The 18,210-nt window shown below is 50.5% G+C and overlaps 1 protein-coding gene across 7 annotated transcripts in view; it reads right to left on the minus strand.

Moving 5' to 3' along the window:
• Positions 1–432: 432 nt before the first annotated feature.
• Positions 433–18,210, minus strand: part of BRINP1 (BMP/retinoic acid inducible neural specific 1) — a 103,496-nt gene continuing 85,718 nt past the window's right edge. For all 7 annotated transcript variants that reach the window (XM_053282451.1, XM_053282452.1, XM_053282455.1 and 4 more), the window contains 3 exons: positions 14,817–15,053; positions 12,854–13,076; positions 433–2,063 (listed from right to left, as the gene is read on the minus strand). In XM_053282451.1, the coding sequence (XP_053138426.1) occupies positions 923–2,063; positions 12,854–13,076; positions 14,817–15,053 (1,601 nt within the window). In that variant the 3' untranslated portion in view covers positions 433–922. The remainder of the gene's footprint in view (positions 2,064–12,853; positions 13,077–14,816; positions 15,054–18,210) is intronic.

Below are 18,210 nucleotides of genomic sequence, written 5' to 3' on the forward strand. Positions count from 1 at the left end.
CATTGCTTATGCTTTATCCTGGGAGGTATTTGGGATTCCATGCATATTTTTAATTAGCTGATACCAAGCCCTATGTTACAAAAAAAGTCACCAGCTTTTTCAAAACCTCTGCCATCAAAGTACATGGCAAGGGGATACAACCTGTTTGGAATTATTCTGTGTCGATATCTGCATTTTTTAGTGTCTTGTGATTTTTTAAAATGTCATTGTTTTTAACTGCCTAATTTTGTGGCAACATTGCTGTTAAGGCTAAACAAATAAATTGATAGATTGACACAGTTTGATTCCTAACACACTGGAGTCATATGAGCTGAACAAATCCAATTCCACACCGGATAGCTACAACCTTTGACAACCTCATCCGTCTTCCTTCTGATCAAGTTCAGTACAGGGCGGGGGAGAGAGAGATTGAGAATAAAGCTGCCATAACACTTCACAAAAGAAATATCTTTTATCTTTGGCCATTAACTCCCACTAGGAGAAATGGCAACGCTTTATACATTTACACAGAAATTTTTCTTTCTCTCTCTATTCCTTCTTCTTCTTTTTTTGGCACCTGCATAGTGGACATCTTTACAATTAAATACAGGACATCTCAAAAACCGTTTCTGCATATATCTTAGCTTTCCACCCATCTTTACTGTCTTGATATCCTCCCATGTTTTGACCCTTTATAACATAACAGAACTAACAGTTTCACACAGCTGCTCAAACGGTTTTCTTTTCACTTTGGAACGCATGGAGACTTTCCTCTCTTCCCCCCCTCTTTTGTATATTAATTACATTTTACAAATTTTCATATTTTCTTCTTCTTAAATCTTTCTTTTATCTTCTCTCTCTCTCCTTTTTTTAAAGGTCGGTTTGTTTGTTTGTTTTTACAGCAAAAAGGTGAGTCGGGTACATGAGTACGTAAAAGTTGGGGTTAGCAGAGTTTGGCCGTCATCTGGTCAGACTGTTTGAGAATTTCGGTGTTGTATAGATCCAGTGCGTGATTCACACGGATGATCTCGCTGTTTGTCAATTTCAGGCGGTGCTTCAGCATACAAGAGAACAGATCCAGCTGGGGCTTTCCCGGTGCGACGGGAGGCGCAAGTCTGTTGATTCGGTCCCGTATATCCAACAGCAAGAGCATGACGGAGGACGAGGAGTAGAACTGTCCACCTTGGGTGTACGACTGGTTGACTTGCTGGACGGCACTGCGCAAGAGGTCGGCATTGAAGCGCAGGCTGTACCCAAACACCTGGATGTCCGAGATCTTGATGTAAAACTGGCGCTTGTTGGGGTCGGAAAGGTCCACCGGCCCCATTCCGGTCTCGTTGCGCATCAGGGAAGGCAGCCGAGTCCGGCTGCGCAGGTAGATGTGGACGGTTTCGAAAAAGGTTTTCCACCGGTTCCCCAGCAGCAGGGTCCAGTTGTAGCACTGGCTGTTCTGCAGGCGGATTTTCTCCCAGCGCGGGTAGCCGAACTCCCCGAAGGGCATGTTCCAGCCCTCGGAGTGGCTGCCGCTGAAGGGGTTGACGTAGACGAAGAACATGGGGTCGAGGCTGCTGTTGCGCATCTGGCAGATGCGCATGGAGATGCCGATGACCATGTGGATGAAGTCCATCCGGTTCTTGTTGCTCTTCAAGGTGAGGGACATGCGCTTGCGCCACCGGGGGTCGAAGTAGGTGTCCAGGCGGATCTCGTTGCTGATGAAGGTGGTGTGGACGTAGAGGCGCGAGTCCATCTTCTGCAGGAGGTACTTCAGCTCCAGGTCCTGGAAGTCCAAGTCCGTCTCGAAGCTGATGAACTGCTCGCTGCGCTCCGAGTCGACGTTCTGCGGCTCGCAGCGGCCCCGAGAGAGGCGGTAGCCCTTGTTGCAGGAGCCACAGAGGGAGATGTTGGCCAGGCTGCACATGGCGCAGCTGTTGTTGCCGCCAATGATGCAGGGGATGGGGCGCTGGCACAGGCTGGTGCTCCCGTGGCAGACACAGCTCCGCTGGCTTTCTAGGAAGGTCCCCCAGAAGCCGTTCTCGTTGCAGTAGAGGAGAGACTGGACCCGGGACAGCCACTGCTGTATCGTCCTAGGAACAAACAAAAGCAACTAGCATCAGGTCCACATCCAAGGGGTGACCATAAAACTACCAGAGAGCTGTTGGCATGAGAACCAGAGCAAGGTAAGGAGCATAGGGAGCTGCCATATACTGAGTCAGACCCTTGGTCCATCTAGCTCAGGACTGTCTACCCAGACTGGCAGCGGCTTCTTCAAAGTTGCAGGCAGGAGTCTCTCTCAGCCCTATCTTGGAGGGAACGTGGAACCTTCTGCATGCAAGCAGGCAGGTGCTCTTCCCAGAGCGGACCCACCCCCTGAGGGGAACGTCTTACAACACTCACAAGTAGTCTCTCATTCAAATGCAAACCAAGGCAGACCCTGCTTAGCAAAGGGAAGAATTCATGCTTGCTACCCCAAGACCAGCTTGTTAGAAGCTTCATTGCATAATTCTCTTAGTAGTGCATTAGCAATAGCGATTTGAAAGCCTTGGCTTGGCCAAACTTTTGCTCAGGCTTGAATAGAGACGGGTAGGCCCCTGTCCTTAAACGTGACCTTACAGAGGTTTGTGAGTCAGAAGCTGTTTTTGTGCTGGGAAATGTGATAAGTAAGAGCGCAAACAGGTCGCGCAGGAAGGAGGCTGACATGTACTCCTCTTAGCTGAAGACTGGGGGGCATTTCAACAAGTATACAGGAAAACAAAACAAAAAAAACCCCCACAGACATCCTGCAAAGTTAATGTAGTGGAACATAGAAAAAAATGGGGACATTCTTAGGCGGGTCATGATCAGGGAGGAGAGCCAATGAGACAGGAGGAAATAGCTATGGCTATAGGAGGGGCATAAAAATAATTGTATTAGATGGTGAGGGGCCCTTCTTCAGATCTTCACTGGAAGTCTGATTGGTCTTTCAGCCGGCTGAATAATCATTTGCATTGTCTGGCTATGTCCTGCTCTGGATTTGTGTTGAGTTTCTGAATAAATGGTTGTAAACATGACCAAAAATGTTTACACTTAGTAAGATCAGATCATTTCCTTGGGAACCAAAGGGGTAACTACTGTATTATTATTAAAACTAGCCTGAAAAGGATCTGACCTGATTTTAGTTGTTTCTGCAGAGGCTCAAGCTAAGCCCAGAGAGAACTGCCTAAACGGATCAGTTCAGTTGCCTTCAGGCTAATGAAAATGATGGGCAAGAAATCTGGGCCTGACAAAAGGAAGCAAATCTCTGTTAAGGGGCCAAATTAATCTGCAAAACTCACCGCCACCAGATGTTGTGACGGCCATGAGACCAGTTCATGGAAGACAAGTCTATCAGTGGCTACTAGCCCTTATGCCTATAGGCCACCTCCAGGATCGGAGGCAGGAGGCCTCCGAACGCCAGCTGCAGGGGAGCAACAGCAGGAGAGAAGGCATGCCTTCATCGCTTGCCTGCTGGCTTCCCAGAGACATCTGGTTTCATTGTGCATAGATTTTTTTAACTTCTTAAATTCCAATGGAATATTTGAATTTTTTTTTAAACTGTTGAATAGTTCTTTTTTTAAAAAAATCATTGCAAACAGCCTAGAGATTACATTAACGAAAGGCGGTATATCAATCTAACAAGAAATAAAACCAAATCTGGTGGGCCACTGTGAGAAACAGACTGCTGGACTCAAGAGGCCCTGGGCCTGATCCAGCGCAGGGTTGTGAGGAAGTCCCAATTTCCCTCCCCTCCCCTGGAAGCTCTGCAGAGCCTCCCTCGCCTGGCTTGCGCTCATGAATGCCTCCTTGTCTCTCCAAAGCCGGGAGTTCTCGGCGGCTCTGCAGGGACAGCCCTGGCTAATGAGAAATTAGGATTCCCTCCCTGTCGATCTGGAGGGGCAGCCACAGACAGAGGCTCTCAGAGGCCGATTAGCAAAATCCACGGCACCTGCCTAGCCTGACCCTGGAATAATCATGAGGCTGTGAGTGGTATCAAAGGCAGCATTAAGAATGGCACAATGGCAGGGAAGGCCGAGGCAAACGCAGGAGTGCGGGGGGGGCGGGGATGGGGAGGGACACGGCGAGACGGAATCGGAACGCAAGGAGAGAAAAACAGCGGAAGAGGCTTGGGAGCAGAGGTGGACTCAACCCCCAGAGTCCAACATGCCTTGTGCTTCCTGCCACCCCACCTCAAGGTCTTCCAGTTCCTCTCCTCTGTGTTTCTCCCTATGATCCTAAACAGAACACTCACATAGGATGCTGCCTGATGAGTCAGGCCATTGGCCCATCTAGCCCAGGATGACCTACTCTGACTGGCAGCAGCTCTCTACACCTTCGGGCAGGGCATTCGTTTTCAGCTTTAACGTGATGAGATGTTGGGGGGATAGAACCTGAGACCTCCTGCCTGCAAAGCAGGTGCTGGAATACTGAGCTCTGATCCTTCAATACAAGCTGCCTTATACAAAGTCTGACTATTGGTCCATCTAGGTCAGGATCGTCTACTCTGATGGGCAACGGCTCTCCAGGGCTTCAAACAGAGGTCTTCCCCAAACCTCCTTGGAGAGGATGAGATCTGGGAAGGACTCCTGGCCCTGACAGAAGCCGCCAGCGTTCGAGGAGGGAAACGTGGTTTCAAATCGCCACTCGGACTTTGTGGAGCTCACTCTCTCAGCCTCGCCTACCTTGCAGGGTTGTTGCAAGGATAAAATGGCAGGTGGGAGGGCGGAGAACCATATATCATCTTGAACCCCTTGGAGGAACTGCAGGATAGAAATGGAATAAATCATGTGGGGGACTAGGCTGCCATCCAGCCTCAGTTACTGCTGAGTAGTTCTGTGGAGATAAGGAGCCCTTTAGCATAACTCCTAACTGTATTATTGAATCTCATCAGCTCTGTGACATCCTGTGTGCCTCGCACCCAGCTCACTCCCAAAGTGGTTGCCTGAACTAAGAAGGACCCAAATTCCTCCTCCTCCTCTCCAAACTCGCTTCAAAAGCAACTCAGAAATCCACCCCCCACTCCACACACACACACTTTCAGGTCTCCTGCTTTACTTTTTTTTTAAAAAATGTGAAAATACAAGCAAGCAGAAGACAAACACAGGCTACCGCAAACTACACTAGAGAAAAAGAAGCCAAATGGCAAAAGTTTTGGCTTCACCCACCTTCTGCCTTTTATAGGCAGCACTCTCAGCCACGTCCATTTCCTGCCTCCTTCCTCCACCTCCTTCCTCACGAGTAAGCCTTTGCTGGTAGGGTTTCATTGCCTAACCGGTTCTTTTTCATTCCAATGGGACTACTTGGGAGTAATTTCCCTCAGGGCAGCCACTGTTCTGCGTCTAGCAGCTGTGCTCCCTGTTCCTTCCCTCCTGGGTCAGCTGTCAAGAGGTGGAAATCGCCTTCCGTAATCAGCTGCTCTTCCCTCCATGGTTCAGCCATGCTGGCCCCCAGTCCCATCACTTCAGTGTAATGGGCCTTTCCCCTCACCCTCACACTGCCCCCGACCCTCACAGCTGGCACATTTCAGTGTGATGGCAGGCACAGCAGTGGCATAACCGCAATTGGGCAGACGTGTTCCAAGAACATGGGCCAGCCCGAGAAAAGGGGCCACCGAGCCCCACCCACCTGCCACCTGATTGGCTCCCCTGCCGCCTAAGCCCATAGTGGCCATGAGGCGCAGCCGGCTGGCTAAGATCTACCAGTGATGTCTCTGAATAATGACGCAAAGGCCCAGCTTGGTGGAGCTGCTGCTAATGTCCAAAATTGCCTCGCAGGAACATGATCGAGAGCCAGAGAAAGCAAAATAGAGAGGGAGAAAGGGAGAAAGAAACACACAGAGAGGGAAACAAAAAGGAAGGAAGGAAGGAAGAGAGGGGGGAGGAAGGAGGGGGAAGAAAGCAAGGAAGGAGAGAGAAAGGGAAAGGAAGGAAGGAGAGAGAGAGGAAGGAAAGAAAGAAAGAAAGAAAGAAAGAAAGAAAGAAAGAAAGAAAGAAAGAAAGAAAGAAAGAAAGAAAAAGAAAGAGGAAGGAGAGGGAGAAAGGAAGGAAGGAGAGAGAAAGGGAGGAAAGGAAGGAAGAGGAAGGAATGAGAGAGAGGGGGAAGAAAAGAAAAAGCAAGCAAGCAAACAAGAAAGGAGAGGGGGGAGGAAAGGAAGGGAGGGAGGGAGGGAGGGAGGGAGGAAGAGAGGGAGGGAGGGAGAACAGCAGTAATATGCTTGCAGTGATTGTGTGAGTGCGAAAGAGCTATTATCGTATGTCTCACGTCCTCCAGAGCTGCGAGTGTCTCTCACTCCGTATCCTGCTCCTGCAAGGCGGAAGGACGGCAGAGCACTTGGCGCTGGGGGAGATGCGGCAATCTATAAATATTGGTCTAGCGCAGGGACAGGCAACCTAGGCTCCAGCTGCAGTTGAACTACAACCCCCCCCGCGTCCATTTATTGCGACTGAGGATGGTGGGAGTTGTCGTTCCACAGCAGCTGGAGGGCCCAGGTTGCCTGCCCTTGGCTAGGGCAACAAGATCCACAATGGCAAATGTGGCAGGTGTCCACCTCTCATGCTCTGGCCAAGGAAGGTGCAGTTTGATCCTCTCACAGTCTGCTAGAAGTGAGGATGCATTTCCGGAAGGAACATTCAGAAATAACGGTCTTGTGGCCACTTGAAGTTGATGGAAGAGGACACCAAATGCTGCCTGGGCCCATGAAACAGGTACACAAAATGGACTTTTCCAAGTGGCAGACTGTTCCACTGTTGAACCGCTTTTGCAGTCCAGAAACCCTTCCGAATGCCTAGTCTAAACCTGCTTCCTTTTCATCGCAGCCCTTCAGTTCCAAGTTCCGGCCCTTGACTTTTCCGTGGGGCAAGAGAGAGCGCAGCTCGGCTCTGTGACAGCCCTCCCAATATTCAAAGATGGCTATCCTATCCAGGGGAGGAGCCAGCATTGTGCAGATGGGTCCAAAGAGCCTGGCCAACACTCCCTGGGGAGCCCCCCCATCCAACCTAGCCACACCCCTTGGGTCTGACGTCAGGCGCAGGGGGTGTGGTCATATATGGAAACGAGGCCCTGCAGACCCGTCCGCATGGCATTTCAGCCAGCACTGGGTTTCCAGACTCGCTGGGAACACATCTCTCTGCCTCTCTGGCTGAACCGCCTTGACTTGGCCACATATGGCCACGCCCCCTGCATCAGGCATCAGACTCAGGGGCGTGGCTAAGTCACCTAGGGTCCGCTGACGACAGATTGCACCATGCCGCCGGCAGCTTCCCACACTCCTCTGATCCTATCCTCTTTTGGTCTCTTTTCCAGGCTGAACATCCCGAGGTCCTTTAACCCAGGCCTATAGCCAGCCTAAAGGGGTTTTTTTGGGGGGGGTTTCCAAAAGACATGGGGGTACGAAACAGTCAAGGAGCATCTTATCGGTCCCCCATCTGTCCTAAGCGCAAGCAACATTCCGTTATTTAAGAATGATTTGGTTGTTAAAAAAAAGTGGGGGAAGAAAATTTAGTGGGGGGCAGACCCAGCCCAACCCCCCCCCCCGTTTAGGCATCTGCTTCAAACATTCCTCCTCGGGCTTGGTTTCCAGACCCTTCACCATCTTGGTTGCTCCCTCTGAAAGATGTTCTGCACTATCCTAGCCGACTCCCGCAACTGTGTCAATCTTGACGGCTTGGACCGTCAGAGCTGCCTTCACCTCTTCCTTGCTGCGCTCTCCCCGTTCCTCAGTGTGCCTCAGCGTCCGCTGCCCGTAAACTGCTCCGCCGAGCTCCGAGCTCCTTAAACCCATCACCCCTCTCGGGTCCGCGCCTGCCCTGCGGCCAACCAGACATCACCACCCGCCCAGAAATCACACAAACCGGGCGGCTCCGAAGGCACGTGCCCGACGTTCCCTGTGCCCCTTCCCCTGTGAGCCGCCTCTCTTTTCGTTTGCAATTAAGTTCATTTGCCGCCCTTGTTTTGCAAACAGCATCCACAGACGCAAAGGAGAGGAAATTAAATCCCCCCCCTTTTTAAAGCTTCTTTTTAAAATGTGGACTCGCACCTTTCTGAGCCATTTGGAATGGCGGCACGCCACCCCCGCACACACACACTTTCACATTCACATTCCGTGCTATTCTGCTTCATTTCCGGAAGGGCACCCGGGTGTCAATGCGTTCCTTTGGGCTATAATTGAATATAGAACATACCATTTCTATTAGACCTTTGTGAACGGGACAGAGAGCCTCACGCTGTTAATATAACCACTCCATCTTTTCTGTGCCGCTAGCATGTATTAAATGCTGCTTGCGCGGCTGGGGCTTTCACACAGCCCAAATTGCCCCAGTATGGGGCCACCCGGGGTCTAATTTTGTGCTAGGTATAGGCAGTCAACTCGAGCTGAATGTGTGGCAGGGAGTGGGTGGTGAAGTTCACGCCAGCTTTCGGCAGGGAAAAGCACATGGACGTTTCCCATTCAGCTGCCTTCCGTTAGGCCCGAGTCTTCTACAGCTGATTGCTGCACCCTGGAAGAAGGGGTTATTTTGGCGCCCCTGTCCCAATTGCCCCCAGCTTCCAAGAAGCCATCGGTGCATCCAAAGCGGCCTTCTAGGGAGTCAGACCATCATTGCATCTAGCTCAGGATTGCCTACACTGGCTGGCAGCAGCTCTCCAAGGTTCCAGGCAGGAGCCCTTTCCAGCCTGACCTGGAGATGCTGCCGGGGATTGAATCTATGCATGCCAAGCAGATAATATTAGGAACACAGGAAGATGTCTTACACTGAGCCAGATCCTTGGTCCATCTAGGTAAGTATTGTCTACACTGGGGCCACACAACGTCAGCTTTGTAGAAGGTCCCAGGTTCAATCCCTGGCAGCATCTCCAGGTAGGGCTGGGAAAGTCTCCTGCCTGAAACCTTGGAGAGCTGCTGCCAGTCAGTGCAGACAGTACTGAGCTAGATGGGCCAAGGGTCTGACTCAGTAGACGGAAGCTTCCTACATAGCTCATAATGGGTAAGAGATATACAGCCCACAACACATTCACACTGGCTTGTACAGTGAAAAAAGCCATGCCCCACTTGCACACTAGGGGTGTGCACAGAACCGGCTGGTCCAGTTCAAGTCCAGACCAGACCTGAACCGGACCAGGCCAGTTCGGTCTGGTCCGGTCCGGGGTGGAAGTTTGAGAACACACACACACACACACACACACACACACACACACACACACACACACACATCTCTTTTTAAACTTACCCCCTCCAGGGGAGTTGTTGGAGGTGGCAGCAGGTGTGTGTATGTCTAGAGAGGTTCCCCCTCCCCACTCTGGCCTTCCTTGACACCCATACTGGCCGGGGTCAGACTGAAGAGTGGATGGTTTGGTTCAACCCTGAACTGTCGAACCAAACCAGTTCACCGTCAAACACATTCAATATCGAACCTGTTTGCACATACAGTACCTATTGCACCCACACTGCATGAAACAGACTTCTCCATTAATATATCTGCTCCCATGGTGTAGTGGTTAGAGTGCTGGGCTGGGGAGACCCGACTTCAAATCCCCATTCAGCCATGAAACTCACTGGGTGACTCTGGGCCAGCCACTTCTCTCTCGGGCTAGCCTACTTCACAGGGTAGTTGTGAGGAGAAACACAACCATGTACGCTGCTTTTGGGCTCCTTAGAAGAAGAGTGGGATAGAAATGCAAATAAGGAAATCAATAAATAACCCCGTTCCCTGTGTTCTGTTTAGGGTGCCTTGTGCATTCCCCCTGCCTTGGCTGTCATTGGTCGGGCTGCTCTGATGTCACAGAAGGGCCCTGTGCCTGCTGACTTCCACCGTTCCTCTCGCCCCTCGGTTCATACTCCAGGGGTGGTGGGCTCTTCGGGAGGAGACGTTCTTGCAGGTACGTTCAGTCCCAGCCGGCAAGAGCTTTATAGGTCAAAGCGGCAAGCCTGGCTGTGTCTCCCTCTCCCGCTTCCGCCCGTTGCTCCAAATGCGGAGTGACAAACACGAGGGGAAATGCTAATATGCCTGGTGGTGTTGACTTAAACAAATCAGGCGCGTCACTCATTTAAAACCTCCGCTGCCTCGGCGCATTTCATCCCGTCTCCGCCAGCTTCGATCGCTGGAGACTCTCCTTTCTGCCCGACTGGCTCCCCCCCCCCTAAATCGACATGAAATGCTAAAGACATATTTATCTAAAAGCTTCCGAGGAGCACGCTTGGCTGGAGAGATGCGAGGTGCCTCTTCCGAGGCCCTTATTGCTAAGTTGATGAATCAAGAATCATGCATGGATGAGGCCCTCGCCCTCCGCAGCGGCTGCTTCCCCTCCTCGGCAAGAGTCAGATTGGTTTAGCGCCACGGAGTCACGAACGCACAAGACGAGGAATGCTCTCCAGAAGAGGAAAACGCAAATGGGGTTAAAAAATGCACATTGACCTTGAGATTCAATCTCTTGCCCCCCTGTCCTGTCACCTGCCTGGATGCCTGCTTGCCCTTTAGCCCCTGGAACCTCAGAGCGGGCAGAAATGGGCTAGGGCCCCAGGTTGCTTCTCCACCCGCTGGGAAGTAGAGAAGCTTTGCTCTTCAGCGGGAGGGAGACCATTCGACTTCTACCAACCACCTAATCCAGGGCTGCTCAACTTCAACCCCTCCTGCAGATGTTGGCCTAGAACCCCCAGAATCCCTGGCTATTGGCCACTGTGGCTGGGAATTCTGGGAGATGTAGTCCATAAACAGCTGGGGGGCCAAAGCTGAGCAGGCCTGAATTGAGCAGGCACTTGCCTCCTTCAGTAGATGTTTGCAACAACCCTCGCAACTGCTGAGATCCATCCCCGCTTCCTGTTCTACACCATCCCCCTCAGTAGCATCCCTGCTATAACCCCCGGTAGCCAATGGGGGAAGCCCTTTCTCCTTCTCTGCTTCCCTGGTGGTCCATGTGGAAGTCAATCTCCCCTTTCCACTTCCCTCATGCTCAGTGGGGAAAGGTCTCCTGTCTCTCCCTCCCTCTTGTTGGCTTCTGGATTGGGTGCCAAGCTACACCCACCCAGCTGCCAAACAGCTGAGTGGGGGCATGGAAGCCCCGCCCTCACCCACCCACCCACCCCCACTTCAGATGGTGGCGTTGCTGTGGGAAAAATATCTCCCATCTCATCCATCAGTGAGATCCACACCATTCCTGCCATCTCTTCAACCTGGCGGCTTGCTCTCTGGCATACCTGGGACAGGATCGGCGAGGGCTGGACACCTCGCAATCCACCAGGCTGTGAAGATCCTCAATAAAGGATCGGTGAATCCCATTCAACACCCCTCCTTTTAAGGTCAGTGGGTGGCCTGGGTCCCCATAGCCATCTTAGCATCTTCCCTCGTTGGAACTGGAGGAGAACTATTTATTTAATTTACTTATTTACTTACTACATTTATATCCCACATAAGGACATAAGAACAGTCCTGTTGGATCAGGCCTATCTAGTCCAGCATCCTTTTCCACACAGTGGCCCACCAGATACCTCCGAGAAGCCCACAGGCAGGGGGTGAGGTCTTGCCCCCTCTCCTGCTGTTGCTCCCCTGCGACTGGTATTGAGAGGCATCTTGCCTCTGAGGCTGGAGTTTAGAGGGGTGCACATATTTCCTCACAACAACCCTGTGAGGTAGGTCAGGCAGAGAGAGAAGTGACTGGCCCAGAGTCTCCCAGTGAGTGTCATGGCTGAACGGGGATTTGGACGGGGTTCTGCCTGGTCCTAGTCCAGCCCAGGGGTGTCCAACTGCAGCCCTCCAGATGCTATTGGCCTACAACTCCCATCATCCCCAGTCACAGTGGCCAATAGCCTGGAATGATGGGAGTTATAGGCCAATGACAACTGGAGGGCTGTAGTTTGACACCCCTGCTCTAACCACTACACCACACTGGCTCTCACCCCAGGAGCTGAGAGTTAACATCTGTCTTGCCTTCTGAGCAGAGTTCAAGAGAAACTGGCTATGATCCAGACTAAGTCACTCGATGGAACTACTCAGGAGTTACTCTAAAGGGCCACTCAATTTCAGCAAGAAATTCCACTAATTTAGCCAGGATGTCAGCAACCGCCATTTTTGTCTCTTAGTTTTTTGCTGGCATTTTGTTTGTTTTTTTAGAGTGTGAGCCCTTAGGGACAGGACTATGAAAAAACCAAGCCATTCTAAATAGAACCAATGGAGCCTGCTTTTCACTCTTTTAGCCTGATAATGCTTACTAGGACCTCTTCCCAGGTGCCGTGAATTTGGTTTGAATCACATTGTCAGCATATGGGCTATCAAGGGAAGTTGTCTGTATTACTGTGCGGCTGCCATCTTGAACCAACATGGCGGATTGGCACCAAAGCACCCCTGACAGGGTCTCTTAAGACCTACAACTATGTGCTGTGAATCTGGTTTGTACCCGACGGTCCGCACATGGGTTACAAAGGGTGTTGCCCAGACCAGGGATTCTCAACGTTGGGTCCCCAGATGTTATTGGACTTCAACTCCCATAATCCCTCACCCCAGTGGCCTTTAGTTGGGGATTATGGGAGCTGAAGTCCGATAACATCTGGGGACACAACATTGAGAATCCCTGGCCTAGACTACCAAGTGGCTGCCATCTTGAACCAACATGGCAGACTGACACCAAAATTCCCCAAAGGGGTCCCCTAAGACCTACTTCCATGTGCTGTGAATCTGGCTTGCACTGGGTTGTAAGTGAAAAAGGTATGCAAGGAGGATACCTGGACACACACAGATAGACGTGCCCGCATAAGCCTTCGTACCTTCGGAAAGGAGTCTTAAGAATTCTGCAAGTGAATCCAACCCTATGGGACAGAATGGGATATAAATCTATCCAAGAAATAAGCACACTTCTTCAAGGGAACGGCCAGTACCTTTCTCTAGGCAGCTGGTGGTTAGGATTGTGCCGACAGCGGACACTGAGGCCAAAGAGCTTGCGGGCAGTGCGCTGGATCTTCTGGCGCTGGACCTCCATTGAGCTCTGCAGAAGTTTGTAGCGGTTCTGAAGGTCCCAGTCGTTACCCCAGTGCTGGTGGATGCTCCCGATGGTGAGGAAATGGTTGTTAGGTAGCCTCTTCATGAAGGATTTAAATTCATCTGTGAAACACACACACACACACACACACAGAAAGCCAAGAACTTGGAATAAGGGTGTTCAGAAGTTGTGCTCTAACTTTTCAATTTGTTTTTGTATCCCGAAAAAATCATCTGCCACCCCTTTAGTTTGCCAGAATGAATTACATTTATCTCCATCTTTGGCCATCATACAGTACAATACCACGTACAGGAGAACATTGTTATTTGCAGAATCGCTATTTGCGGTTCCGCGTATTTCCAGTATTCACGGATATGACTGGGTTAAAACCCACATATCCACAGTTCCTAGAGGGTTAGAAGTGACCGCGGACGTCACTTCTGCCCTCCATTTTGTCTAAAGGAGCCATTTGGGGGCTCATTTCTTCACAAAATTGGACTTTCCCCTGCAATTTTTCACAGTTTTTCGAGGCATTGTGTCCTTTGGGCAAATGGGGGACTGTGGAGCACGTCACAGTAAGTTCTGTACCATTTGGGGGCCATTTTTTTCCATTTCCCCCTTCATCGTGGAATCTAACCCCCCTTTCCCCAAAGCCGTAATGCCTCATTATTCACGGTTCCGTTATTCATGGTACTAGGCAAGGAATGGAACCCCCACAAGTAACAAGGTTCTCCTGTATTTAAATATTTACACACTTTAAATGTATTCACATTCAACAGCAAATTAAGAATTATATTGAGACATCAGACACTGAAGCAGTAGAATGGAGTTTCCCAACCTAGGGTCCTCCAGATGTTGCTGAACTACCACTCCCATAATCCCCAGCTACAATTTGTTGTGGCTGGGGATGCTGGGAGTTGTAGTTCAGCAATATCTGGAGAACCCTAAGCAGTGTTCCTTCTAACAGGGATTCCCAGATGTTGTTGTTCATGACAACTCCCAGAATCCCCAAGCAAAAGCCATTGCAGCTGGGGATTCTGGGAGCTGTTGTCAACAACATCTGGGAATCCCTGTTAGAGGCAGAACTGACCCCAAGTTGGGGGACCACTACATTTAAATATCCAAAATACTAAACAGCATAAACTACAGCACAAAATAACACCAACCTCTTAACTAACCCTAAATAACATGCAACCTATCAGTAATCAAATTAAAATCTGTTGGGAGTCAGCTCTTGGTAGACTTGGAAAGTATACAGGAGGACCTCGTAAATCGTGGGTCCAGCACTTGCGGTTTCACATATCTGCGGTTGGTAGTAGACACCCAAGCTCGGTATACGCAATCTTAAAATGCCCCCCCAATGGTTAAATCTGCATATCTGTGTATTGGAGGCAGTTGGAAATGACTGTGGAGGTGATTTCTGGCCGCCATTCTGAGCATCAGAGTCAACTTATGGCTCATTTTGAAGGGAAAACGGCAACAAAAACACAATTTTCAGCCGATTTTCGGCCACTTTCTTTACTCGTGGAGGACATCCATGGACAAGAGAAGGGGAGTGGACCACGATAGGAAACTTTATTTGGCCCATTTTGCAATTGGGGGGGGGGATTTCAGAGCAATTTTGAAAAATGCAGAAACTCCCCCCCCACCCCCCAATTTCCATAGCCCTAATGCCCCATTATTTGTGGATTTGCTATCCGTGGGGGTGGGGGCAGGGAACAGAACCCCCACAAATAACCAGTTCTCCTGTATTCACCAATGCATTAATTAGAATTGAATATAATATTTTGGAGAATATTTTAGTCCATATCATTCAACGCACTGAAGAATGTTGGTACCTAGCAACACTAGCCTTTGCTTACCTGAATTTTCGAGATCTTTGTAGGCCTCCATCCATGACTTCCCCATGTTGGCCAGTGTATATTCCATGATCTGGATGTCAGTGATGGGACAGTTGCATTGTGGGAACTCTTCTGCACACTGGCAGCCGCATTGGCTGTCTCGGCAGACATATTCTCCTTCTCCATTGCACATGATGTAGCTCAATGCTGACTGGACAAATTTCTCTTGTAAATATTGAGGGAAAATGACCTGGAGACCTACCAGGGAGACATGAGGAGGAGAAAAATGGAGAGGAATATGATGTCGGGGGTATTTGAAAAAAAGGTTTTATTTCAAACAATAAACTGTTTCATTAGCAACTCGTGAAGGGGACCAGCAGCTATGGAACCTCACTGTGAGATTTCTTTGCTGGTAGTGATGAATCAGGAATTGAGGGCACAAGGCACTGAGCACCGCTCAGCATGGACACCGCTGTGATGAAAACTTCATCATAGCTGCCAGCGGCTGTAAGGTTATGCAATGAGGCAGCCTGGTAGAAAGCAGTGGAGGTCACGAGCAGATAATAAAGAGAGGGCCTCCACTTCAGATGCTTGGCGTCTCTTTCTCGGACAAGGAAGCCCCACCAGTTCAAGACACCGTCGCCACTTCTGGCCAGGATGGTTCAACCCTTATGCTTTTCACCAGGAAAAGGACATTTTCCAGAGAAATCCCGGTCTGAGATTTCTACCCCTTTTGGAAAGCAATGGGTTCCTCACATCAGAATCGGGGGAAGGGATGCCTTCAGCCTTCACTGAAGGATAGCCTTGCTTGAAGGCTAGGAAATGCAGGAGCTTCCAGTGAAATGTCTTCTAGAGCATCAATTGGCTTCCCTTGAAACATTGCTGGAAAATTTAAGACAGACAACAGGAAGCACTTTATCACACAGCACATCAGTAAGCTGTGGAATTCTCTGCAATGGGATGTGGTGATGACCACTAGCTTGGATAGCTTTAAAAAGAGGCTTAGACAAACCCATGGAGGACAGGGCTATCGATGGGTACTAGTCTGGTGGCTGTAGGCCACCTCCAGCCTCAGAGGCAAGATGTCTCTAAATATCAGCTGCAGGGGAGCAACAGCAAGAGAGAGGGCATGCCTTCATCTCTTGCCTGTGGGTTTCCCAGAGGCCTCTGGTGGGACACTGCATGAAACAGGATGCTGGACTAGATAAGCCTTGGGCCTGATCCAGCAGGGCTGTTCTTAGGTTCAGATGTTTCTCATTCAAAACAATCACACTTTCCTTTGACTGCCATTTCTTCCAAACTTGAGTTATGGGAGCCATCCCAACCCAAAGGCCTGATTCACATAATCGTCCAAGCCTGGGTTCAAATTTGGTAACCCTAGCATGATCATGTGAACCCTTGACAAGACTACCAGTGTCGGTTTGCATCCTGAGATGAATCTGAGAATGCCGCCCTGGCGTAGGTTCAAATGATCACGCTCGTGTCAGTTACCAACACACTGATTGGCAGAGGCTACCCTGGCTGGCAGCAGTTCTCCTAGGTTTTAGATAGAAGTCTTTCCCAGCCCTATCTGGAGAAGCTGACCTGGGACCTTCTGCATCAGAGCAGGTGCCCTACCATGAGCTATAGGCTGTAAGTACTTCACATATGGAGCTGCCTTTTACAGAGTCAGACAACTGGTCTATCCAGCTCAGCATGGTCTGCACTGCAGCAGCTCTCCAAGGAGAGGCAACACAGGAAGCTGCCACCTACTGAGTCTGACCCTTGGTCCATCTGGCTCAGCACTCTCTACACTGACTGGCAGCGGCTCTGCAGGTTTCAGGCCAGAGTCTCTCACAGCCCTACCTGCAGATGCTGCCTGGGACTGAACCAGGAACATTCTGCTCCACCAATGAGGTATAGAGGCTTCCTAGGAAGTGGAATTAGGTGCTCTACCCATGAGCTATAGATTCTTCCTGTGAAGCTGAATTATACTCAGGCAGGGGTCTTTCCCAGTCCTACAAGTAGATGCCAGGGAATTAACTTGGGACTTTTTTTGCATGCAAGGCAGACGCTCCACCACTGAGCTACAGGAGATAACTCTGCTGCTGGGTTGCTGGGTGACTCTGGGCCAGTCACTTCTCTCTCAGCCTAACCTACTTCACAGGGTTGTTGTGAGGAGAAACCTAAGTATGAAGTACACCGCTCTGGGCTCCTCGGAGGAAGAGCAGGATATAAAATGTAATAAATAAATAATACAGTCCCATCCCCTAAGGGGAATATCTCACATAAGGAGTCACCCTTCCAAATGCAAGCCAGGGCAGACCCTGCTTAGCAAGGGGGACCATTCAGGCTCGCTGCCGCAAGACCAGCTCTCCCACCCACGTTTTTGTCTTCTGGCTAAATATACAAGAATCCTCACTTTGAGTGGTGCCTCTTTGCTCACTTAGCAGAAACACGTCACAAATGACGACTGGTACAATGATTACAGGCATGAAAATGAATGTCCTGCTTTTTCCCAGCTTTACTTTCATTCAGTAGGAACAGAAGAGCTCAACATGAGGAAGGATTCCCTAAACGTGGGCGCTGTTGGACCGTGGAACGGGCTGCCTCTTGAATCTGTTTGGGATGCGGTAGCAGGTTTCTGCAATGCAAAGGGGGGTGGACTAGAAGACCTGCAAGGGTCCCAGCTCCAAAACCCCATAATTCCAAGGTGGAGCTTTCAAGGTCAAGCAGAAGTGTCCCAAAGTCCCTTTCCTGGTGCCAAATGGTTTGCACAAAAAGGACAGCTCCGCACTGGGAAACACATTCCATTTCTCTCGTCTCCTGCTTTCCACTCTCGTCTGTGGCTTCCTCTCGGAGGCGGAGGCCCTGGAGGGCTCACAGCTGTTTCCTTGTACCTGATAAATTCTGCTTGTCAGACTCAGTCAGTTTCTGATGCGCACGTGGACGGCACGCAAGGCCATGCCGAGAGCGGACCCTTCCGAAGAGCCCTGCTCTGCGGTGTTTCTCTTGGGCATCTCAGTTTGGGATTTCAGGCTGCCAGATAAAGGAGTTTATGGCTTCAGCAGCCCTGTCAAGCAACGGCGTAATGAAGGCGCGCGGGTCAGCGGCCCATCTGTTTGTGCTGCTGAGGTCCCGGGCTGCCGTTCTCATGGACTGACAGCTCATCCGAGGGGAAGGGAACGGGAGCAGAAACCGCATGGGGCCAAAGTGTGCCGAGAGAACAGGGGAGACTTGGGCTCAGCCAGGAGTTATGGGAGGGGGTCACACTCAGCAGTGGCTCGAGGCCTCTGTGCGTGTGAGGCAGCGTGCCAAACCCTGCCCCGTTTGTGTGTACCCTCTTTCCCCCCAATTTTAAAAGCAGGGGGAAGAAAGAAAGATTGCCAACTTGCTGGTGTGCCAAGAATCTGCTGCATGAGATGGCAGTCTCACC

The sequence above is a fragment of the Hemicordylus capensis genome, chromosome 17 (assembly GCF_027244095.1).
Source record: "Hemicordylus capensis ecotype Gifberg chromosome 17, rHemCap1.1.pri, whole genome shotgun sequence".
In the NCBI taxonomy this organism is placed as follows: Eukaryota; Metazoa; Chordata; class Lepidosauria; order Squamata; family Cordylidae; genus Hemicordylus; species Hemicordylus capensis.